Source organism: Carcharodon carcharias, chromosome 3, assembly GCF_017639515.1.
Source record: "Carcharodon carcharias isolate sCarCar2 chromosome 3, sCarCar2.pri, whole genome shotgun sequence".
Taxonomy (NCBI): Eukaryota; Metazoa; Chordata; class Chondrichthyes; order Lamniformes; family Lamnidae; genus Carcharodon; species Carcharodon carcharias.
The window spans coordinates 12,296,014-12,321,393 of record NC_054469.1 but is presented as its reverse complement, the minus strand read 5'-3'; the positions used below and the strand labels follow the sequence as shown (position 1 = coordinate 12,321,393).

General features: G+C 45.2%; 2 protein-coding genes across 4 annotated transcripts in view; one reads left to right on the top strand and one right to left on the bottom strand.

Annotated features, from left to right (window-relative positions):
* The first annotated feature begins 3,908 nt into the window (after window positions 1-3,908).
* LOC121275797 (uncharacterized mitochondrial protein AtMg00860-like) lies at window positions 3,909-9,246 on the top strand. Its single transcript, XM_041183424.1, has 2 exons — window positions 3,909-4,372; window positions 9,243-9,246. Exons 1-2 carry the CDS (start codon window positions 3,909-3,911, stop codon window positions 9,244-9,246), a joined length of 468 nt encoding a protein of 155 aa, XP_041039358.1.
* A 1,129-nt stretch (window positions 9,247-10,375) lies between these two features.
* The window catches only part of parp10 (poly(ADP-ribose) polymerase family member 10), a 50,737-nt gene continuing 35,732 nt past the window's right edge, over window positions 10,376-25,380 (bottom strand). For all 3 annotated transcript variants that reach the window (XM_041184302.1, XM_041184304.1, XM_041184303.1), the window contains exons 8-11: window positions 24,030-25,112; window positions 16,370-16,506; window positions 14,572-14,740; window positions 10,376-11,472 (exon numbers count right to left, since the gene is read on the bottom strand). In XM_041184302.1, coding sequence (XP_041040236.1) covers window positions 11,180-11,472; window positions 14,572-14,740; window positions 16,370-16,506; window positions 24,030-25,112 — 1,682 coding nt within the window. In that variant the 3' untranslated portion in view covers window positions 10,376-11,179. The remainder of the gene's footprint in view (window positions 11,473-14,571; window positions 14,741-16,369; window positions 16,507-24,029; window positions 25,113-25,380) is intronic.

Below are 25,380 nucleotides of genomic sequence, written 5' to 3'. Positions count from 1 at the left end.
TCGGGTTTTTGTTTGGGGGCGGCGGTTGGGAGGCAGGCTGAAATAGGAGTCTGGGTGGGCGACCCCTGAACAAATATGGGGGAGAGCTGGGCAGAAGGCCTGCCTCTATGCTGTGACACTGTGCTTAAAGAAATTGTTAAAAATGAAACAGAAAAAACAGCCCTCACCCTTCACCTGCACACTCCCTATGCCTCATCCATGCCAACCTATGCCTACCCATAGACCCCAACCACATGACCCCTCATTACCCCATGCCAATTTAGTGCCAATCCATGCCCCCACCCACCACCTTTTTCCTTAGCTCCTCCATGCCAACGCATCCTTGGACATTTCCTAGACAGCTTTGACACTTCCTCAATGGCTTTGACAACTAGACAGTTCTTTGACAGCTTGACAGTTCCAATGAGTTTGTGCGTAAAAGTGATAACCATGTTCACTCTTAACACTCTCAAAGGGGTACCTTACCTCTCCGAAGACGTATCTTAGCTATCCAAATGAACCCATGAAGTTCAGACCTCACCTTCCCTGGTCTGCTCTGCATGCTCCAGGATTCATGCAGCTGGAGCGTAAAACTCGGAGGCCAGTGGATGCAGCTGTGATTTAAATGGCCAGTTGCCTCTGCGAATCGTACATCCACAAAACCCAGACTGAACTGATTTCAGTCCTGCCCCCATGAAGATGGGAAATGCTGGATTCAGGGGAAGGACTTAGAATTTTCAGCCATTTACGGGATTTTTGCCACGGTGGAGAGTCTCTCCAGCACGGCAACAACCTGTGCCATTCTCTTGAATTTAGAAGATTGAGGGGTGATGTAGGAAATAGAGACAATTTAAGTAAGTTATATTTGTATTTTTTTGGGTGTTAGGACTGAGTTTTAGCTTTAAAGTTTAAGTTGGATTTCTAGTTCTGTATTTGTGTGTTAAGAAAGGTCAAATTGAGTTTTAGTTTCACTTTAAAAACTGCTTGCATTTATAATTAGAGTTTTATGGCTGTAAGCGAAGTTAAGCAAACAAGAGTAGAAAAGAACAGTGTTGTTGCCTAGCATTAGGTGTCCAGACAGGCAGATCCCTCCCACAGACACACATAGAAAAACTGAAGAAACAGGAGTTTGAGGTCAGTTTTGAAGGTAGCTGCCAGGCATAAGCTGCCTAGGAAGGACAGAGGGCAAGTCCCAAGCTGAAAAAAGATCCCAAAATCCAGGGAATCCATGGAAGAGGGTAAAGTCCAGAGCAGATCTTCTAGTCAAAGGAAGGACAGGAACCTGGGAAAAGGTCATATTAATGAATTTAAGAGTAAGGGGCAGAGGGAAAGTCTCCAAGCTTCAGATTTAAGGAGACTAAAGCTGCAGAAAGCAGATTTAAAGCAAGAACAGCTTGCAAGAGGCAAGAAGGTCCAAAGAGACAACTGAAAGTTTGTAACTCTTTGCTATGGGTGTGTGAAGCAGTGGAACTGTTGATGACTGAGTCAGTGAGAGAGGATGCATGGAAGATAGCTTGTGATGTTTGTGTTTAATGTTTATGATTTTTTTTATAAAAGGACATTTTAGTTAAAAAGTGTTACATAAAAAATCCTACCAGTTGGGTGTATTGCCCTCTCATGTAGAATAGGAATAAAGGAACCTTCAGTTTTTTACACAGGAAGTTTGTGTTCAGAAGCAGATAACTGTGTGTGTGTATGTGTGTATGTGTGTGTGTGTGTGTGTGTATTGTTAATTGTTAAGAAGTGACAAAACACTTCAAAAGGTGATGAGCCTTTTGGTCCAGTTACTATGGACTTTGTAGTTCATGTTGAGCAAATGGAACAGCTTATCATTGTGAATGAGATTGAGGAGGAAATGCAGGCTTCAGTGTTTCTTACAGTCATCGGAGTGAAAGATTTCACTTCACTGAGAAATCTCATTGCTCCTGACAAGCCAACAGATAAAAGCTTTAAAGAGCTTGTGGACACTTTGACAAAGCACTTCGATCCCAGACCAGCAATTATTGCCGAGAGATTCAAGTTTCACCGAAGAGAACAGCATGAAAATGAGTCAGTTCCCCAGTTCCTGGCTGAGTTGAGAAAATTAGCAGAACATTGTGGTTTTAAAGGTTACCTGGAAGAAGCGCTGCATGATCGCTTGGTTTGTGGACTAAGAAATGGAAGAATTCACTGTAGATTGTTAGCGGAGCAAGAGTTGACACTGAAGAAAGCGTTCGAGATTACGATAGAAATGGCAGAAAAACAAGCTGGAGATTTGAAAGCATATTCTAACGATACCAAAGTTAAAATAGTAAAGTCAAGGTATACTCGCTTTCAAACATGTTACCGCTGTAACGGAATAGGGCAAAATGCAGAAGCCTGTAAGTGGAAAACCGCTGATTGTTGCTACTGTGGATAAAAAGGACACATACAGCGTGCATGTAGATCAAAGGCTGATCACAGTAAAGCAGTATCGCCAAGAAAACGGCATCACATAAAGCACACAGAGAAGTCGAGCTTGAAAATAAACAGGCAGTTTAAAAAGAGGGACTACTTGGAAACAAAATACACAAGTAATGAGAGTCCAGATGAGACAGAAAGTGAAACTAACAGCAACAAGGCAGAAGAGCAATTGTATTGCATTCAATCTGATCTGAAACTAGATGAAGGACTAAAAGTTGGCATTGCCTTAAATAGTAAAATGGTTGAAATGGAGGTTTACACTGGAGCAAAAACAAAAATACCTGGAAGAACTCAGCAGGTCTGGCAGCATCTATGTTTAACGTTTCGAGTCCGTATAATCCTTCAACAGAACTAAGTAAAAATAGAAAAGAGGTGAAATGTAAGCTAGTTTAAGGGGAGGGGGTGGGACAAGAAGAGCTGGATAGAGAGCCAGTGATAGGTGGAGATAACCAAAAGATGTCACAGACAAAAGGACAAAGAGGTGTTGAAGGTGGTGATATTATCTAAGGAATGTGCTAATTAAGGGTAGAAAGCAGGACAAGCTTATATTTCACCTCTCTTCTATTTTTACTTAGTTCTGTTGAAGGGTCATTTGGACTCGAAACGTTAACTGTGCTCCTCTCTGTAGATGCTGCCTGACCTGCTGAGTTTTTCCAGGTATTTTTGTTTTTGTTTTGGATTTCCAGCATCTGCAGTTTTTTGCTTTTATCTTGACACCGGAGCATCTGTTTCTATTGCTTCAGGCTAGACATGGGAGAACATTTCAAGAAATGCCCATTGGAGAAAACCCTCCTCCACCTACACCGGTGAATAAAGTTGGAAAAATGTCCTTTCAAGCTAAATATCGAAATCAAATAGCAAAGTTGCCACTTATCATTGTGAAAGGGAATCGTCCATCGCTTATGGGCAGGAACTGGCTAAAAGAAATTCAGCTGAACTGGAATAAAATAAATAAAGTGCATTGCAACCCCATGTTGCAGTCCTTGTTAGACAAGCATACTGATGTCTTCAAAGGTCGTGGAGTTATTAAAGACATTGAAGTTAAACTTGCTGTGAAGGACGAAACTTCTCCAAGGTTCTTTTAACCACATTCAGTTCCCTACTCAATGTGACAGAAAATCAAGCAGGAACTAGAACAACTTGAAAACTTTCAGATAATTGAAAAAGTTGATTATGCAGAGTGGGCAGCTCCCAAAGTCCCAGTAGTGAAGGATGATGGGTCTATCAGAATATGTGGTGACTATAAAATCACCATTAATCCTTTCCTGGAAGTGCATCAGTACCCAGTATCAAAAAATGAGGACCTGTTTACTGTTCTGAATGGAGGTGAGTTATTCACAAAGCTTGACCTATCACAGCTATTTTTGCAATGCAGCTGGTTGCAGATTCAGGAAGAAACAATCATCAGCACACACAGAGGTCTATGTCAATACAAATGACTACCACCATTTGGAATCACATCATCACCAGCCTTATCCCAGCAGGCCATGGACAAAATACTGCAGGGCCTACCTCATGTAATCTGCTTCCAAGACAACATACTCATCACTGGGAAAAACCTCCCAACTCATTTAGAGAATCTAGGCAGGGTCCTGTGTGGACCGGAAAAATACAGCATCCACTGCAAGAAATCCAAATGCTCGTTCCTGAAGCCCTTAGTGGAATACCTGGGACATGTGATCAATGAAACCAACCTCTCAACCTCACCCAGAAAGGTGGAGGCAGTGGCGAATGCACCAGAGCACAAAAATGTTAAGGAGCTTCTTTCATTTTTGGGACTTGTGAATTACTATGGCAAGTTCATTTCCAGTTTGGCTACCAAGGCAGCATCACTGAATAATCTGCTGAAGAAGAATGCAAAATGGGATTGGTCACGAGCCAGTCAGGAAAGTGTCAAGGAACTCAAGCAAGAGTTTACTTCTGTTAAAGTCCTGGCACATTTCAATGAAAAGTATGTAGATAGTCCAACTAGGGAAGGGGCAATACTGGGCCTGGTATTAGGGAATGAACCCGACCAGGTGGTCGAAGTTTCAGTAGGAGAGCATTTCGGGAAAAATGACCATAATTCAGTAAGTTTCAAGGTACTGGTGGATAAGGATAACAGGAGTCCTCGGGTTAAGGTGCTTAATTGGGGGAAGGCTAATTATAACAATATTAGGCAGGAACTGAGGAATCTAGACTGGAGGCGGATGTTTGAGGGCAAATCAACAACTGACATGTGGGGGTCTTTCAAACGTCAGTTGATAAGAATTCAAGACCGGCACGTTCCTGCTAGGATGAAGGATAAGCATGGCAAGTTTCAGGAACCTTGGATAACGAAGGATATTGTGAGATTAGTCAAAGAGAAAAGGGAAGCATTCGTAATGGCTAGAAGGCTGGGAACAGATGAAGCCCATGGAGAATATAAAGAAAGTAAGAAGAAACTTAAGCAAGGAGTCAGGAGGGCTAAAAGGGGTCATGAAAAGTCACTGGCAACCAGGTTTAAGGGAAATCCCAAGGCCTTTTATACATATGTAAAAAGCAAGAGGGTAGCCAGGGAAAGGGTAGGCCCACTCAGGGACAGAGGTATCTGTGTGTGGAGCCAGAAGAAATGGGAAAGATAGTAAATGAGTACTTCTCATTAGTATTCACCAAAGAGGACTTAGCGGTCAATTTGTCTAGGGAGGAGTGTGTAGATAGCCTGGATCATGTTGAGATCAAAAAGAGGTGTTAGGCGTCTTGAAGAATATTAAGGTGGATAAGTCCCCAGTGCCAGATGGGATCTACCCCACAGTACTGAGGGAGGCAAGGGAGGAGATTGCTGGGGCTTTGACAGAAATCTTTGTATCCTCACTGGCTACGGGTGAGGTCCCAGAGGACTGGAGAATGGCCAATGTTGTTCTATTGTTTAAGAAGGGTAGCAGGGATAATCCAGGAAATTACAGGCCAGTGAGCCTTACGTCAGTGGTAGGGAAATTATTGGAGAAGATTCCTCATGATAGGATTTACTACCATTTGGAAGCAAATGGGCGTATTAGTGAGAGGCAGCATGGTTTTGTGAAGGGAAGATCGTGTCTCACTAACTTCATCGAGTTTTTCGAGGAAATGACAAAGATGATTGACGATGGAAGGGCAGCGGATGTTATCTACATGGATTTCAGTTATGCCTTTGACAAGGTCCCTCATGGCAGACTGGTACAGAAGGTAAAGTCGCACAGGATCAGAGGTGAGCTGGCAAGATGGATACGGAATTGGCTTGGTCATAGAAGACAGAGGGTAGCAGTGGAAGGGTGCTTTCCTGAATGGAGAACTATGACTAGTGAAGTTCCGCAGGGATCAGTGCTGGGACCTTTGCTGTTTGTAGTATATGTAAATGATTTGGAGGAAAATGTAACTGGGCTAATTAGTAAGTTCACAGACGACACTAAGGTTGGAGGAGTTGCAGATAGTGAAGGGGATTATCAAAGGATACAAAGGGATATAGATCGATTGGAGATTTGGGCTGAGAAATGGCAGATGGAGTTTAATCCAGACAAATGCGAGGTAATGCATTTTGGAAGGTCTAATACAGGTAAGAATTATACAATAAATGGCAGAACGCTTAAGTGCATCGACAGGCAGAGGGATCTGGGCGTACAGGTTCACAGGTCACTGAAAGTGGCAACGCAGGTGGATAAGGTAGTCAGGAATGTATATGGCATGCTTGCCTTCATCGGCAGGGCTACTGAGTATAAAAGCTGGGAAGTCATGCTACATCTGTATCGAACCTTGGTTAGGCCACACTTGGAAGATTGCGTGCAATTCTGGTCGCCACATTACCAGAAGGATATGGAGGTGTTGGAGAGGGTGCAGAGCAGGTTTACCAGGATGCTGCCTGGTCTAGAGGTTATTAGCTACGAGGAGAGGTTGGAGAAACTCGGATTGTTCTCACTACAGCGACGGAGATTGAGGGGCGACTTGATAGAAGTTTACAAAATTATGAGTGGCATGGACAGATTAGATAGTCAGAAGCTTTTTCCCATGGTGAAAGAATTACTAGGGGACATAGATTTAAGGTGAGAGGAGAAAACTATAGAATCCCTCACTATCACCATCCTGGGGATTACCACTGACCAGAAACTGAACTGGACTAGCCATATAAATACTGTGGCTACAAGCAGAGACTGGGAATCCCCAAAGCCTGTCCACCATCTACAAGGCACAAGTCAGAATGTGATGGAATACTTCCCACTTCCTAGATGAGTGCAGCTCCCTCAACACTCAAGAAGCTGGACACCATCCAGGACAAAGCAGCCAGCTTGATTGGCACCACATCCACATTCACTCCCTCCACCACCTACGCACAGTAGCAGCAGTGTGTACCAAAGACAAGATGCACTGCAGGAATTCACCAAGGTTCCTTTGACAGCACCTTCTAAACCCATAACTACTACCATCCAGAAAGACAAGGGCAGCAGATAGATGGGAACACCACCACCTGCAAGTTCCCCTCCAAGTCACTCACCATCCTGACTTGGAAATATATCGCAGTTCCTTCACTGTCACTGGGTCAAAATCCTGGAACTCCCTCCCTAACAGCACTGTGGGTGTACCTACACCATATGGACTGCAGCGGTTCAAGAAGGCAGCTCACCACCACCTTCTCAATGGCATCCAAGGATGGGCAATAAATGCTGGCCCAGCCAGCGAATGAATTAATCCCATGAATTAATTATTTTTTAAAAATCAGACGACCGAAAGCTTGGTCAAAGAGGTCGGTTTTAAGGAGCATCAAAAGGAGGAATGTGAGGTGGAGAGGAATAGGGAGGGCATTCCAGAACTTGGGACCCAAGCAACGCAAGGTGCAGCACTTAATAGTTGAGATATTAAAACTATGGATGCTTAAGGGGCCAGAATTAGAGAAGTGCTAATATCTTGGAGAAGCTCTTGCTGTTCTAAGTATTCATTTGATGTCCTGACACAAGCAGGCTGGTGATTTAGGTCTCCAGGGCATGGAATGTATTACTGTGGGGTTTTTTTGTTCTTTCTAGGTTAAGTGAGTGGGCAAAGGCCTAGCAAATGGAGTATAATGTGGGCAAATGTGAAATTGTTCATTTTGGCAGGAAGAAGAAAAAAGAATCTAAATGGTGAGAGATTGCAGAGCTCTGAGATTCTGAGGGATCTGGGTGTCCTAGTACATGAATCACAAAAGGTTAGAGTATGCAGGTACAGCAGGTAATTAGGAAAGCTAATAGAATGTAATCATTTATTGCAAGGAGAATTGGTTACAAAAGTAGAGAGGTTATGCTTCAGTTATACAGGGTACTGGTGAGACCACATCTGGTGTATTATGTACAGTACTGGTCTCCTTATTTAAAGAAAGATGTAAATGCATTAGAAGCAGTTCAGAGAAGGTTTACTAGGATAATACCAGGAATGGGTGGGTTGTCTTATGAGGAAAGGTTGTATCCACTGGAGTTTAGAAGAGTAAGAGGCGACTTGACTGAAACCTTTAAGACCCTGAGGGGTCTTGACAGGGTGGATGTGGAGAGGATGTTTCCTCTTGTGGGAGATTTTAGAACTAAGGGTCAGTGTTTAAAAATAAAGGGCCGCTCATTTAAGACAGCGATGAAGAGAAATTTTTTTCTCTCAGAGGGTTGTGAGTCTTTGGAACTCTCTTCCTCAAAAGGCAGTGGAAGCAGAGCCTTTGAATATTTTTAAGGCAGAGCTAGATGGATTCTTGATTAACAAGGGAGTGACAGATTATCGGGGGTATGCATCATCTCATTGAATGGTGCAACAAGCTTGAGGGGCCACATGGCCTACTCCTGCTCCAAATTCATATGCATTACTTTCTCAATAAATGCACATTGTATATAAGTCAGAGGATGGCACATTAACACTGCGCAATGCTCAAGGTTTAGTCCCGGTGCCGGTACAGGGGGGCTGAGGGGAGGGAGCCTGTAATGACAGAGGATTCTGTTATGAAGGAGAGCAGGAGAGACTTGGACTATTCAGCCTTGTAAGGAGAGAACTGTGAAGGGACCTTACAAAGGTATGTGTGACATTAAACAATACAGAAAAGATAAATCTAGAGCACTAAGTCAACACACATCATTAAAGTAGGACAAGGAACATAGGATCAAACATGTCGAAGACAAACTGTTCGCCAAGCCAGGCAATATCTACTCAGCAGCAGGTTTATTAGTTTGCTTATTTGTTTAAACATTTTGGTTTTTATTTTTAATCAATTCTCCAATCTTCCTCCCTGAGCTAAGACATTATTTTACACGTTGTAATTGATGAAAGAACTCAAGGGCTGATGAGCAGGACTTTGCTTTACACAGTGAATTATGACCTAGAACGCACTCCCTGAAAGGACACTGGAAGCAGATTCAATAATAACTTTCAAAAGGAAGTGGGACAAATACTTGAAAAGGAAACATTTACTGAGCTATGGGAAAAAGCAGGGGAGTGGAACTAACTGATAGTTTGTTCAAAGAACCAACAATGGGCTGAATAGCCTCTTCCTGTGCTGTACGATTTCCAGCGTGAGTCACAATAGTGAGTAACTGCAGCCTATTCGACCACCACAGTCTAGCCTGCTTCCCTTTCCTCACACCATTCAGGCAATGGTTACTTACAACAGGGGAGTCACTGGATAGACAGACTGGAGGAAGCCCACCCATTTTTCATCTCCCTAACCCTAAGGCACAGATGTCAATGATCAATCCCTAACGTCTGAGATTAGCTAACTCGACAGATGGAAGCATTCTGGTTCAGCTGGCTCAGAATCCTGGGCAGCCTGCGCAATGCGTTTAAAGGCGTTCCTCCCTTTGGTAATTCTTCACTTATTGCACCAGCTGACACCTTCCCCACTTCATCCCCACCACCACCCCCCCATTCCCCTGCCTCCAGCTCCCACCTTGACAGCTGTTCTCTCCTAACAGTAAGCGAGTCAAGGGCTATGGGGAAAGGGCAGGAAAGTGGAGTTGAGGATCAGATCAGCCAAGATCTCGTGGAATGGCAGAGCAGACTCGATGGGCCGAATGGCCTACTTCTGCTCCTACTTCTGGTCTTATGGCCCAGGGCCACCTCATACTAATTTGCTGGGAGTTACAGGAGGCAACCCCTGTGCCTCTCACCACTGAAACCACACTGTAGAGCTTGAGGGAGTGAGGTGCAAATCTCCCGAGTGCCACCTGTCTCGCAAGTAATCCTTTGAAGCCTTTTCACAAAAAACAGTATCATCTCACTCCTCCAGTTCTCACAACATGACCCAGGAGAGAAAAAAAAATTAAATATCCCGCAAAGTATTCACAAGTTCTTCTGGATTTTTAAAAAAAAACTAAATCAAATCAGCAGTTTGTTTGGTTTCAATGACTGGCAGGCAAGCCATGTAGCCAAGGGAGGGTAGCTACTGCACAGGTAGACTCCAACGCTTCATGGCATGAAAACCACAGGCATCTCAGCTTTAAAAAGGAAGGATTTTCAGCTCCTGTAGGAAACAGTCACAGTCTGGACATGAGGCAGCTTAAACCATTCACAGGGAAGCAAAATTTAATGGTTCAAGTACAGGAAACACTAAAGTGAGTAAACTTTTTAAAAATTCATTCACGGGATGCGGGCGTCACTGGCCAGGCCAGTGTTTGCTGTCCATCCCTAATTTCCCTTGAAAAGGTGACGATGAGCCACCTTCTTGAACTGTGGCAGTCCGTGTGGTGTAGGTACACCCGCAGTGCTTTTTGCTACAGCAGTTTGATACAGCTGAGGCCATTTCAGAGGGCAGTGAAGAATCAACCACTTTGCTGTGGGTCTGGAGTCAGGTTTAGGCCCAATCGGGTAAACAGCAAAGGGTCTACTTTGGAGATGGAGGCTGTGTCAGAGGAAGGGACAGCCCTCACCCACAACCCCTCAAGAAAACTGATTGCTCCCCAAGCCTTAATTCTAAAAACGCACACTTTTTTTTTGTGAAATACATGACATAGACACATTATAATTTACAAGCTTTCATTTTGTGGGGAAGTAGGGGGAAGGGAGGCGAGAGATGGTGGTCATGTCACTGGCCCAGGCTAATGCTCTGGGGACAAGGGTTCAAATGCCAACACAGTTAAATTCAGTCAACAGATCTGGAATTGAAAGCGAACCTCAGGTAATCGTGAATCCATCATTGAAACTATCAACGTAGATCAGCAAGCACATTGTAAAAAGCCATCTGGTTCACTCTTTAGGGAAGGAAATCTGCTGACCTTACTCGGTCTGGCCTACATGTGGTTGACCCTTAACTGCCCTCTGAAATGGCCGAGCAAGCCGCTCAGCTCAAGGGCAATTAGGGGCGGGCAACAAATGCTGGCCTTGCCAGTGACACCCACATCCCATGAAAGTCTACATACAAAGAAGTCTCCCAACATGACCAGAGGCATGGCAATAAGGCAGCTTGCTCAGAATGCAGTTGACAGCATAAAATAAGTCAAAGTCCCATCTAACCAGGCGAATGGAATGACTTTTCAATTTACATTCTTAAAGGATGAGGAACCTTGTGATCCAGAGAAGTGAGTTAAGAGTTTCAGCATGAAAAGAATTAAAAAGAGAATGGGCTTGCTACGAATACAAGCATATCCACTGTCTGGTTTGCTATCTAAGGCTCAGTGCATTGACCCAAACCTCCTATGGATAAAGTTTCACCCCATCAGAGGGAGAAGGGCTGGGTTCAATAAGACTAGAGAAGCAGCAGGATAATCCAGGTATGGTAGAATGTCAGAGTACAGCGATCTTCACAAGGAGCAGTTGTAGGGAGGTATCAGTTATTCTGGCAGGTGATGAGGTATTGAGGGTACGCCTGGGTATCATTGAAGATGACAAATATTTTAGGATTGTTGCAATTGTCAACAAGCGAGTCATATCTGAGTGGCATTTCGCTGTTCTCTTTCAGTGGCGGAGTCTTCATATTGGACTTCCCGTTTGTGTAGGCTCCAGTCAGGACTTTTGCCACAAACACGAATTTATGTCCATTGGCGTTGGGTGGGGAATATTGGTCCTGTGCCGACACAACGGCGTTTAAGGCAAAATAAACACCTTGCCCGTAGACAGAAGCTGAAAGATAATGACATCAAACACATCAGTATTTTTATTCACTCCCCCAGCCAAGTTCCTCCCCACCTCCAGCCCCAACCTGCCAAAGGCACCAAATCTTGCTGGGCTACAGTTCAAAACCAGGCTAGTCCAATAGAACAACAATTTGCATTTAGACTGCATCTTTAGTGTAGCAAAATGCTCCAAGGCACTTCGCAGGAGGGATTATCAAATCAAATATGATACTGCACTTCATAATTAGGTCAGGTGTCCAAGAGCTTCCTCAAAGAGGTGGGCTCTCAAGAGCATCTTAAAGAAGGAATGAGAGGGAGAGAGGCAGAAAGGTTTAGAGAGAGATCTGTGGAGCTCAGGGCCTAGACAGCTCATGGCATGGCCACCAATGATGGAATCGATTAAAATCAGGAATGTTCAAGAAGCACAGATATCTCAGGGTTGGGGGGAGTGGGGTGCCGCAAGGGGGGAGGAGATTACAGATTTGAAAACAAGGATGAGATGGGTGAATAGGCACAAGTTAAGTCACAGGCAGCAGAGTTTTGAATGACAAAACAAAAACAGAAATACCTGGAGAAACTCAGCAGGTCTGGCAGCATCGGCGGAGAAGAACAAAGTTGACGTTTCGAGTCCTCATGACCCCTCGACAGAACTAACAACTAACAACAACTTTGTTCTTCTCCGCCGATGCTGCCAGACCTGCTGAGTTTTTCCAGGTATTTCTGTTTTTGTTTTGGATTTACAGCATCCGCAGTTTCTTGTTTTTATCTCTGTGTTTTGAATGACCTCAATTTTGCGGAGGGCAGGGCTAGGGAGGCTGGCAGGGTGTGTATTAGAATCATAGAGTCATGGATAAGGGTTTCAGCAGCAGTTGCCCTGCAGCCAGGGTGCAGTTGGATGATCTTTCGGAGCTGTGAGTAGGTAGTCTTAGTTTTGGTGCTGATATGTGGTGGAAGCTCAACTCAGAGTGAAATATGGCACCAAGATTCCAAACAGTCTGGTTCAGCCTCGGGCAGTTGCCAGGGAGAGGGATGGGGTTGGAAGCAATGGATCAGAGTTTGTAGCGGAGACCGAAGGCAATGGCTCAGCCTCCACAAAGCTTAGTTGTGGAAATTTTTGATCACGCAGTACTAGATGCCGACAAGCAATCTGATAATTTTAACACAGTGGAAGGTTCAAGAGAGGTGGTGATGAAGCAGGGCTGGGTGCCATCAGTGTTCAAGTGAAAACTAACACTGCGTCTTCAGCTGATGTTGCTGAGGGGCAGCATGTAGATCAGAAATAGGAGGGAGGCCTAAGGATCGATGCTTGGGAGGCACCAGGAGTAACGGTGCAAGAGTGGGGAGGGAAACCATGGCAAGAGCTGGATAGGTAAGATTTTTTTTTATTCATTCACAGGATATGGGCTTCGCTGGCTGGACCAGCATTTATTGCCCATGCCCAGTTGCCCTTGAGAAGGTGGTGGTGAGCTGCCTTATTGAACCTCTACAGTCCATGTGGTGTAGGTACACCCACAGTGCTGTTAGGAAGGGGATTTTGACCCAGCAACAAGTGAAGGAATGGTGATATATTTCCAAGTCAGGATGGTGAGTGACTTGGAGGGGAACTTGCAGGTGATGGTGTTCCTATGTGTCTGCTGCTCTTGTCCTTCTAGATGGTAGTGGTCATGAGTTTGGAAGGTGCTGTCGAAGGAGCCTTGGTGAATTCCTGCAGTGCATCTTGTAGATGGTACACACTGCTGTTACTGTGCGTCGGTGGTGGAGAGAGTGAATGTTTCTGGATGTGGTGCCAATGAAGTGGGCTGCGTTGTCCTGGACGGTGTCCAGCTTCTTCAGTGTTATGGGAGCTCCACTCATCCAGGCAAATGGGGAGCATTCCACCACATTCCTGACTTGTGCCTTGTAGATGGTGGACAGGCTTTGGGGAGTCAGGAGGTGAGTTACTGATCGCATGATTCCTAGCCTCTGCTCTTGTAGCCACAGTATTAGAGGATAGCACGTGTAGTCCCACTCAGCAGGACTGCTCGGGAGATGCTTTGGATCTGAAATTTGTGCAAAAGGTTGCAGGTCAAAAGGACAAGGAGAGATAGTCTACCTTTGTCTCAGTCACACTGGTTTTCATTTATGATTTTGATAAGAGATGCTTCAGTACTGTGGTAGGTGCAGAAACTGGAGTGGAGGGATTCAAATGTGGAGTTCCAGGGAAGATGGAGGCCAGTTGATTTGGGCCAATATTTCATTCTGCCACGGAAATCCAATGGTAACCTCAAGTCTATCTTCCTAACAGCACACTGGGTGTACCTACACCACATGGGCTGCAGCAGTTCAAGAAGGCAGCTCACCACCACCACCTTCTCAAGGGCAACTAGGGATGGGCAACAAATGCTGGCCCAGCCAGCGATGCCCACATTCCCTGAAAGAATAAAAAAAAACCAAGACAAATTCCGCGGCTGATCATTTTACAACTTCCCCACACTTAAGTTACAGGTAGGCCAGTCCAGGTGAGAATGGCCATTACAATTTCCCTGTCAGCTGCAAGGCTGTGTAGCAATGCAAAAGCACTCGTGTAGGCCACCCTCTATTTGGTCCCTTTAAGTTACCATGCCAAAATATTTAAAGAGGCCACTCAAATAAATCATTCATGCGCTCCCAAGTAAAAAATGCAGGTGGTAGTGGCAGCTTCTCCACTCTGAAAGATGTCAGCGAACGAGCTGTGTTCATAACAACAGACCATCAGTTTCTGTGGTTCCAGGGGCCACATAGTGAATGTCTGGCACGCTGTTTAGCTTTGTTTTAATTTTTCATGGGGACGTGGGTGTCACTGGCAAGGCCAGCATTTGTTCACCATCCCTAGTTGTCCTTGAGGTGGTGGTGGTGGTGAGCTGCCTTCTTGAACCGCTGCAGTCCATGTGGCGTAGGTACACCCTTCTGTTAAGAAGGGCATGGCAACATGCTCTGTCCACACACATGCATCCCGTATAATATCAATTAGAAAGATTACGAGACAGGGGGTAATCAGATTTCGCTCAGCCTGGCCACCCTGAAGTTCCTCCTCCGAGTGTTAACTAGCCCCTGTGGTCAGGATGCTGTCAGGTTTACTGATTCTTACCATTTTTCCCAGAGAAGCTCCTGTTGAAACCGTGCACATAAATCTCTTTAGTGCTCTCCTCAGTTGTCCCATGGTAGAGGACTCGCTCGACGTTGGTCTGCACGGCCACCATGCTGGCCTTCTTCAGCATGTATTGTTGGTACAGCAGTGGGTTGTTCACCTTCTCCACCTGAGGCAACAGTCAGGAACAAATTCAAGTTAACCTCAATTACAGTCTCAATTAGAGAAAGCTTCAGTTTACAAAAAATACTCCCGAGTGGCAGTATTCAATCCCAGAGTAGCATTCATTTAACACGACTTGTCGCTTGGTAGTACAGAACTGGAGTGTTGCTGAAAAAAGAGACATGCTGTCAAAGCTTTCCATCTTGCACTCATCAGGACAGATGCAAGAATGCCAAATTTCAAAGGGAATAACGCATGAGAAAAGAGTGCTTAACTCTGATTGGTCAAGGCATTCTCCATGGCAACGCCTCGACTAATCAGAATGGAATTGCCAACCAATCAGCACCCTTTTCTCTTGCAGTATAAATTGCAGTTCCTTTTGAAATTTGACATTTTTGTGTCTGTTCTGATGAGTGCAAGACAAAAAGCTTTGACAGCATGTCTCTTTCCTCAGCGATAACACAATCTAATTTACTCATACCCCCTTTAACCAGTGGTCTCTATAATATTTCACATTATGAAGCATACCATTTCTTTGGTTATAAAATGTCAAATTTCTGAATCACTGTGCCATGGAAAGCTACTTGCAAATATCTTTCACAGGTCTGGCACGCACCCCTTTACAAATGGAAAAACAATCTCAAAACAGAGAATACCAATCACTGCTCAGGAGTCTGACCTTCACAAGCAGGTGCACTTCTTTGTGAATGACCTCAGCAGCTTACAACCAATTGCAATGATTATTCACAACAGTGGCTGTAATAAAAGGCCCACGGACCATTAGCATAACATGGCAATCCTATTATGGCTCTCAGGCTACCGATCTCACAGAATGTTTGCCAGCACCTCCAAAAAATGTAAAGCTTAATTTATCAAACATCTCATCGTGTCTCAGCGGGAGCAGGCTGTTGAGCTGGATGATCAGCCATGATCATAATGAATGACAGAGCAGGCTCGAAGGGATGAATGGCCTATTCCTGCTCCTAGTTTCTATGTCTTTGTGGGATATTGTGCGTCCAGGACAGTTGCCATGTTGCTCTATATAACATTGTTCCCTGCCCTCAAAACGTGCTTTCTTGAGTGAGGCACTTTGAGATGGTGTTACACATTGTATACGTTGTTGATCTCGCATGGTAAGGCACATGGGGAGCAAATACAAAGTACGGTGTTCAGGTGAATTGAGGTTAATGGATGGGGGGATTATTAATCCAGGGTGTAATTCAATTCTCAATATGAAAAATAATCATTTCCGTCTTTATGTTCATTATTTACAAGAATTTTACATTTGCAGACGCTATGCCCACATTCATGAAGAGAACTGTCAATGTGAACTTGTCACACTGCAATTACACCCTTCACTGGTGGCGATGGTTTTCAGAGGCATTTTTACAGTTAGATGCTGCTGAATCTGGGGTACTTTTGCTTTGTGGGTACATGTCCTCTCCCCCACTCTTGTGTCGGATTTCACAATCGCCATAAAGTGTGAACTTTCACCCTGTTGGTCGGAGCCATTTCCAAGCCCACAAACTGGAAGTGAAACAACAGCGTACACGATCCAGTGAACCCCTTGGCCCCAACTTCTTTAGCAGCGAGCGAGCAAATTTGGCAAAAAAAGAAAAGGCAGCTGCATTCTAACCTTTATAATGCGAATTTTATTGTGCAAGTCTTTCAGGGAATCATAAAAATGTCGGACCATTTTGGAATATTCTTCACTGGCTTCATTCAGCTGCACTAGCTCGATTCGTCCTGAAGCTAGAGACAACGCATCTGCATCTGGGAAAAAGAGATCAGCACATGTATAAGAGTCTGATCGTGTCTAACAACTCTATACCCCGCCTCACCCAAAGATGCTTCAGAGTCCTCTTCACAGTTAACTACATGCACTATTTTACTACTGTCCGCAAGTTTTGATATTACATTAAGGTCAAATTATTACAGATAGTGATCCTATGATGCTATTGAGAAGAAGAACAGGCCTGGTCAATATTTATACCTCAACCTAGCTACCACAGAAAGTAAAAGCAAAAAACTGCAGATGCTGGAAATCCAAAACAAAAACAAAATTCCCTCCGTGACACCCTAGTCCACTCCTCCATCACCCCCTACACCTCAACCCCCTCCCACGACACCTTCCCCATGCAACCGCAGAAGATGCAACACCTGCCCCTTCACTTCCCCTCCCCTCATCGTCCAAGGGCCAAAACACTCATTTCAAGTGAAGCAGCATTTCACTTGCACTTCCCTCAACTTAGTCTACTGCATTCATTGCTCCCAATGTGGTTTCCTCTACATTGGAGAGACCAATGTAGACTGGGTGACCGCTTTGCAGAACACCTGCGGTCTGTCTGCAAGCATTACCCAGACCTCCCTATTGCTTGCCATTTCAACACTCCACCCTGCTCTCATGCCCATGTGTCTGTCCTTGGCTTGCTGCATTGTTCCAGTGAAGCTCAATGTAAACTGGAGAAACAGCATCTCATCTTCCGACTAGACACTTTACAGCCTTCCGGACTGAATACTGAGTTTAACAATTTTAGATCATTAACTCTCTCCTCCATCCCCACCCCCTTTCCGATTTTCCCCCTCCTTTTTGTTTTTCCCCAATAATTTATATAGATTTTTCTTTTGCCACCTATTTCCATTATTTTTAAATGTATTTCCATCCATTGTTTTATCTCTACCTTTTAGCCTTTTTCGATTCCTTCCCCCCACCCCACCCCCACTAGGACTATCTGTACCTTGCTCGTCCTGCTTTCTACCCTTAATTAGCACATTCCCTTAGATAATATCACCACCTTCAACACCTCTTTGTCCTTTTGTCTGTGACATCTTTTGGATATCTCCACCTATCACTGGCTGTCTATTTAGCTCTTCTTGTCCCACTCCCCCCCCCAAACCAGCTTATATTTCACCCCCTACCTATTTTTCCTTAGCTCTGTTGAAGAGTCATGCAGACTCAAAACGTCAACTGTGCTCCTCTCCACAGATGTTACCACAGAAAGTAGTTGAGGCCAAAACATTGTATGCTTTCAAGATGGAGTTAGATATAGCTCTTGGGGCGAAAGGGATCAAAGGGTATGGGGAGAGAGCGGGAGCAGGCTATTGAGTTGGATGATCAGCCATGATCATAATGAATGGCGGAGCAGGCTCCAAGGGCCGAATGGCCTCCTCCTGCTCCTAGTTTCTATGTTTCTAACCAGTATCACCGAAACAGGTTAAATTGGAATTATCGCATTGCTGTGTGTGGAACACCAGTGTGTGTAAATTTGCTGCCATTTTCTCACAGTGCCTGCACTTCAAAACTGCTTCATTGGCGTGAGGTGCACTCCTTGTGCCAAGCTGGATTCAGACACAAAGGGGATGTAAAAATTGGGAATAAGAGCAGCAAAAATTCTCCACATTCCACACTCTAGTTTGCGAAGCAGGCTCGAGCGGTGGACTGGCCGACTCCTGCTCCTAATCCACATGTAGTTTAGCAGGGAACATAAAAGCAAACCTAAAGGCTTTTTATAAAACATATAAATGGTAAAAAGATAGGTAAAAAGGAAGGGTGGGGCTGATTAGGGACCAAAAAAGATCTTCTTGTGGAGGCAGGGGGCGTAATTAAGAACGGGCAATAACTACTGATCTAGCCAGCGATTCCACATCCTGGGAAAGAAGAAAAATTTTAAAAAGTAGAGCACGGCTGAGGTGCTAATTCAGCACTTTGCATCTACCTTCACTAGAGAAAAGGATGCTGCAAATGTAGCAGTAAAGGAGGAGGCTGGAGTGAGATTAGATGGGATATCAATAGTTTAAGAGAAGGTACTTAAAAAGGTTGGCAGCACAGAGAGTAGAAAAGCCTCCAAGAACAAATGGTAATACCCTAGGTCACTGAGGGAAGGAGGGGTCGAATTTGCAACCGCCCTGGCCACAATATTCCTCCAGCATGAACTTGATGGGCCAAATGGCCTTCTACTGTGCCATAATGACTCTATGGGATATTGGCACACGCCAGAGGGTGGAAGGGTTACAAATGTTACACCTCTGTTTAAAAAGAGGGTAGAGGGATAAACCTGAAAGTTTCCCGCTTTCAACTAGACGGACTAATTGATAGTGGGAAACTTTCAAGAGGCAATAATCTGGGACAAAGCATGCCACGAGTTGGATAAGTACGTGCCAACAAACAAAAGCCAGCACGGGTTTCTTAAAGGCAAATCATGTTTGACTATCTTGATTGAGTTCTTTGATGAAATGATGGAGAGGGTTGATGAGGATAGTATGGTTGATGTTATGTAACTCTTTCGAGTACAAACACGTTTCCATCTGTTTCAGATGAAGTTACATTGTTTCATAGTTTGCCATTGTGAGATTTGAACTCTTGATCTTGGGGTTACAAACCCAGTACCATAACCACTTGGGACTTTCAAGGGGCATTTTATAAAGAGCCACCTAATAGACTGGTCAGTAAAATTAAAAGCCATGGAATTAAATGGATACAGAGTTGACTAGAGGACAGAAAGCAGGACCAGTCGTTGTTTAAGACTGGAGAAAGGTAGACAGTGATGGCCCCCAGGGTCAGCACTAAGACCTCTTCTCTTTCTGATATACTTTATTGACCTGGACTTGGGCATAGTTTCACAGTTTGTGGACTACACAAAACTTGGAAATAAGTAAACAAATGTGAAGGATAGTAATAACCTTAGGAGGACACAGACTGACTGGTGAAATAGGTATACACATGACACTTTAAGAGAAAATTGTGAAGAGATACATTTTGGTAAAAGAATGAGGAAAGGCAATATAGAATAAAGGATATAATTCTAAAGAGAGTGCAGGATCAGAGAGCTGTTGGGGTGGGGGGATGGTGGTTTTGGTGCCTGGTTTTGGTAATTTATGTACACACGATTTGCTTTGCCAACTTCAAAGACAAGAAGAATACGGGATCCCTGACTTTTTTATTAGAGGCAAAGGGCACAAAAGTTAGGAAGTTATATGCCAAACATTCATAAAATGTTAGGCCTCAGCTGTTAGGCCTCATACTTTGTACAGAACTTCCGTTACTTTTACTTTTTTTACTTGTATAACTGCTTAAAAAGAGAGCTCACCTGTTAACAAACTCACTTCTGTTTTTGATACTTTAAAGATCTGGTTGATTGACACTTTTATAGGGTTGTAGCAACAGCATTCTTTTGAAGCCATTACACACATGACAGTGCTACTATAGGGTTAATTGGTTCTGTACAGAATGTATACTGGGCAAATAAGCATGAAAGCACCATGAGTTGATGTGGCGGGTATGACAGGACATTTAGGGAGGGCAGAGGGCATGAGCTGGTATGACTTCGCATGGAGGGGGCATCGTTAAAACCTTTTAACCTTATCTTTCAAAAGGTTCCCGAATCCAGACTATGGTTCACAACTCTTCTGGAGATCCATGACCCATGAGCCATGAAGAAACTGGCCTTACTGTGACCTCTAGGCTGGGGGTCTAGAACAAGGGGTTACAGTCTATGGTGTACAGGAGTCACAGGATATGAGGTAGATCATTTAGGACTGAGGTGAGGAGCAACTTCTTCACTCAGAGGGTGGTGAACCTGTGGAATTCTCTACCACAGAAGATTGTAGAGGTCAAGTCACTGAATATATTTAAGAAGGAAATAGATAGATTTCTGGACTCTGAAGGCATCAAGGGGTATGGGGAGAGAGTGGGTGTGTGGTGTTGAGATAGAGGATCAGCCATGATCATATTGAATGGTGGAGCAGGCTCAAATGGCTGAATGATCTACTCCTGCTTCTATTTTCTATGTTTTTATGATTCCACTAAAATTGATTGGGGAAGGGGATTCCTATCCCCTCAATGGAGCTGGTCATGTGGGGAGTACAGGGGTGCGGGCTCACTCCCCATACCTTTATCCCATGCCAGTGAAAATCTGAGGTGCCAGGAATCCTGGAATCAGGTCCCATCTGCCATTTTTAAATCCCTCCACTTCCATTCCGATATGGTCAGAGGGTTAAAACACGGGCCCTGCTTTATCCCATTCTTTCTTTATAAAGGGAGATGTTACAGTGGCAATCCACCTATTCTTTGGCCCAACTTCCACATCCAAGGATGCTTGATTCTACTCAGAGGCTCTTCCACAGCTGTAATAATGTGCGATTGTACTAAGCGTCAGTCATGGTCTAACAGCTGCAGTCTCGCCTTGCAATCGGATGATGGTGGGTTAAATTCCTGGGATTTTGAGCACATAACTGGCACTCCCAGGGAGGGAGTGCTGCAGTGTCAGGGGTGCCGCCTTTCACATGAAACTATCTGCCTTCAAATACCCCATAGCACTATTTCAAGAAGAGAAGGGGATTTATATCTGGTGCCTTGGGTAATACTTATCCCTTGATCAACCTCACTAAAACAGATTACCTGGTCATTATCACATTACTGTCTGTGGCAGCTTGCTGGCGCTGGATAGGGTGGGCGCTGAGAGATGGTTTCCGCTGGTCGGTGAATCAAAAACATGGGGGCACAGTCTCAGGATAAGGGGCCGATCAATTGGGGCTGAGGTGAGGAGTAATTACTTCACTCAGGGGGTTGTGAACCTTTGGAATTCTCGACCCCAGAGGGTTGTGGATGCTCCATCATTGAAGATATTTAAGGCTGGGATAGACAGATTTTTGTTCTCCCAGGGAATCCAGGGATAGGAGGAGCAGACAGGAAAATGCAACTGAAGCCCAAGGTCAGCCACGATCGTACTGAATGGCGGAGCAGGCTCGATGAGCCGTGCTGTCCACTCCTGCTCCTGTTTCTTGTTCCCTCGCTGGTTCTCGTGCACAAACTGGCTGCTGAGATTCCTTCGTTACACGAGTGGCCGCATTTCAACAATACTTCAGCGGTTGTGAAGCGCTTTGGGATGTCCTGAGGTTCGGAAGAGATGCCTAATAAATGCAAACCTTTCCTTTTGGGTTAATACAAAGGCTCCATCTAGTGGGCAGTGTTGGGTCGCTTCCCCGAATTCTGATGCATCACCTTGTTGCGAAGTTGCTGATCACCGTATAGTCTGTGAACTTTAGGGCAACCAACTTTGTTCAAATATTGTTTCAGCTAACAGCTCAGTATTTGATTAGGTTAATGGGAATAAGTGCTTACAGTAATGAAAGAAGCTTCAGTTATTCAAATGCATCTTTTCATTGAAACACAAGTTGGTTGGAGGGCCGTACAAAGAGTCTTCCAAAACTGGGGGACGAATTGAGCGAGTATGTGAATAATTATTGATGAATTGAAAACTTGGTGACTGCTGATTATCACGAGTGGAACCAAGTGGAAACAGTGGGCAATTTCATTTTGCACAGAGCGCTCTAATGACCTGGACAATGTGGGTTTGGAGGCAGACACTTGGGGCAGAATCTTGTTGGGGTCCCAGGGGTCTCTCCTGCTGGCTGGAGAGCCGGCAAGAGACCCGCACCACCTCTTTTTTGGGAAGGCCCGCCGAACCACAAGCCAATCAGGTGGCAGCATGACCACTGGCAGCCTTTCGCCCGAAATCAAGACCCTGGGGGGGCGGAAGTCTCACCTATCGAGAGCTGCTGGCCAATCAGAGGCCTCGGCTGCTGCCAGAAGGACAAGCACCGGAGTCCCAGGGTCATGAAGTAGTCCAGGCTGTAGGTAAGTAATGGGTGGGTGGTGGGGGTTAAGGGGGTGGGAGTGGTTAAGGGGGTGGGGAGAGAGGGTAGGTTCGCAGGGAGCAGGTCGCAGGGAGAGGGGTGTAGGCAGCAAGGGCAGGGGCATGTTGTCAGTGGGCCCTTCCCCTTCCTGCTGTCCAGTCCCTTGATCAGGCATCGAGTGCCTGTGGTCGTGGGATCTCCCCACCCCACACAACCCTACCCACCCCCCCAACACAACCCTACCCACCCCCCCACCCCCCACCAGGAGATGACAAGCTGGCTACATGGTTTATCCGCCATGCACACCGTATGGTGACAGTACCGCCCACCAACGGGTGATGGGATGAAATTCTTACATGGTCATTAATTGGCCGCTTAAGGCCTCAATAGACGACAGGGCAGGAAGGTCAACCATGGGCCTTCCCACGTAGAACTTAATTCTGGTGGAGGCGAGAGGGAGAAAAGGGGTTTTGGACTGCCACCATCCCACCTAATTACATACCCTTCCCACCTAATTACCTCCCTTCCCACCTAATTACATATCCTTCAATTCTAATTACAAACCCTTCAATTCTAATTACAGACCCTTCATGCCTAATTACCTCCCTTCCCACCTAATTTCAGACCCTTCCCGCCTAGTTACAGACCCTTCCCGCCTTACTACATACCCTACCCACCTCCAAGCCAGCAGAAGCAGAAGATTCCTCCCTCGAATACAATTTCAGACGGAATTAGCAGGTATTTACAAAGGACACAGGGGGAATGGGTCAAAAGTTCTCCTGCTGTGCTGCATCTTTAAGGGAATAGGAATATAAGAAGTGCTAGACAACCACAAGGCCTTTCACCTCACCTTCTACCATGCTGGTAGTTACATGCTACAATCGAAAAGGCGGTGAATAATCACAGCAAATCAACCAGTTTCTATTAGTTTATACGACATGAGGAAAGTCCCTGTGGAGAGTTGAGAAACTTTGGGCACCAGAAAAGTGTGGAAAGCCCCAAGGTTGGAGAGCTTTTTCAGTGGCCAGCATGTCAGGGAAGGAGAAGGGATTCTCTGCCCCCCCCTCCCTCCCCCCAACTTTATTGCCAAGATCAGGAAGTGGAGGCGGCCGACTGGGGAAGGTGGGCTGGCCTTCCACAATGCCAGCCCAACCAGAGGAACGGCAGCTCTGCAGTCTCAGAAGCGTCACTCAGAGGAGGTGAGCATTGCTGAGGCAAAAGGGGAAATGCGAGAGGGTACATTCTACCCTTCTGGGTCCAGCTACCTGTTCCTCCCCAACGTACTAACACTCAGTCGACATTGTGTCCTGATGTACTCATGTTACCATTCCATGAAGTTTCCAACAATATAGATGAATATAAAGAACTCTGAGAGACAGGCCATTAACCCCGCCAAGCCACCATATTTCTCCAATGTCTTCTCTCATTGCCACTGGGTCGGTGGGGAGTGTCCGGAGGTGGGGGACAAATATTCTGCAGCCTTGTTCAATGATCATTAGAGATCAAGGCATATTTCTACATTGTCTTACTTAAGGCATGAGAAGGGTAGAGTTTGTAACAGGGCTGCCAAAAGGGCTAATTGGCTAAACTGCGATTTGCATTCTATATATTTTTATGTTCTTAATATAAATCCATACAAAATTGCTTGAGCAAATAATTACCAATTGGGCTGTCAAGAGACTTCCTCTCAATTGGAATGGACTCTGTTTCTCCCAGGTTGTATTCCTCCATTCGTTCAAAGTCAATGGTGTAAGGCTTATTGTCGAATATCACATCAATCCTCTTCTCCTTTCGCTGAAACGCTTTCTCGATGCAAACACACGCTTTCGACGTGTAAGGAACTGCGATGCCGTCTTGACATTGCCTCACCCATTGGACAGACCTGGTTATCGCAGCCTCTTCAACCTTTGACATTTCATCCTGGGCAGCCCAGTGCATTAGTTGGGTAATGTTTTCCTTGGCGTGTATGGTGTAATCCGCAAACCCGCGAATCTTGACTTCGCTCCCCTGGACAGTGATGTCGACGGCGTGCTTCCGTTGGAGGTACTCCAGGTAACTCTTGTAATCATTGCTCAAGTTTTGGAAGCATTTGTCCTTCATTACTTCTTCACGCAGGTGTGACCGGATGTTCCTCTCCAATTCGCCCACTAATTGTTCGATGCACATGTTGGAATCGCCATAGATGGTTAACTGGGCAGAATTCGAGCTCTGTGCAGCTTCAGCCATGGACATTTTGATAACTTCCTCAAGGCTGGCCTCAGAGTTCTCAACGCTGGACATCTGAATGGCAAGTTCCAGATTTTTGTCCTGCTGGCTCGCTGCCAGTTCTTTTGAAAGTTGAAGGGCTTTCTGAAGCTCCTCCTCCTCTCTAGTCAGCTGGTGTCTGCTGTCCATGGAGTACTGGAGGGCAAGGCATAACTGGGCATCGTCCATTTCTGCCTTGGCTACAGCCATCATCCCAGTGCCCTCCAAATCTTCCGTATCACCTTTATCATTGCCTTCGTCTTCTTCCTGCTGCTTTTTGGTGTCAGGGTCAGTGAGATCATCCTCCTCCATTACATCATTACCAGCACCAGAGCACAGGTCAGCTGCTCGGTCGGTGTAGAGATCTTCCTCAATCGAATCGTACTCATTCTCGTTAGAAACGCTTTGGGAAGTCGAGTCGTGCCTGCCTTTGTTCTTTCTACTTTGACTCGATTCAGCTTCAGGCTCTTCGATTGATGCAAGCAAACTCCGGATTTCATCTGAAAAGAAGGCCAGCGTGAGAAGGAAGTCATATCGGTGTTAATTTTACTCCGCGTTGCAGGCTGCTACCTCCACATAGTTGCACTTTGTCTCCTCGTGCCAAAAAAGGGTCATTAAACCAATAGGACATTCAGTCACACGAGCAGAGTAACAGGGTGAACATTTTCAGATAGCCCACTGTGTCCCCTTGGTGAATCCTTAACAATCTTGAATCCCATGTTTTGACAAGAAACCCTGTAGACGTTCCTTCTGAAAACCCATCAAAGT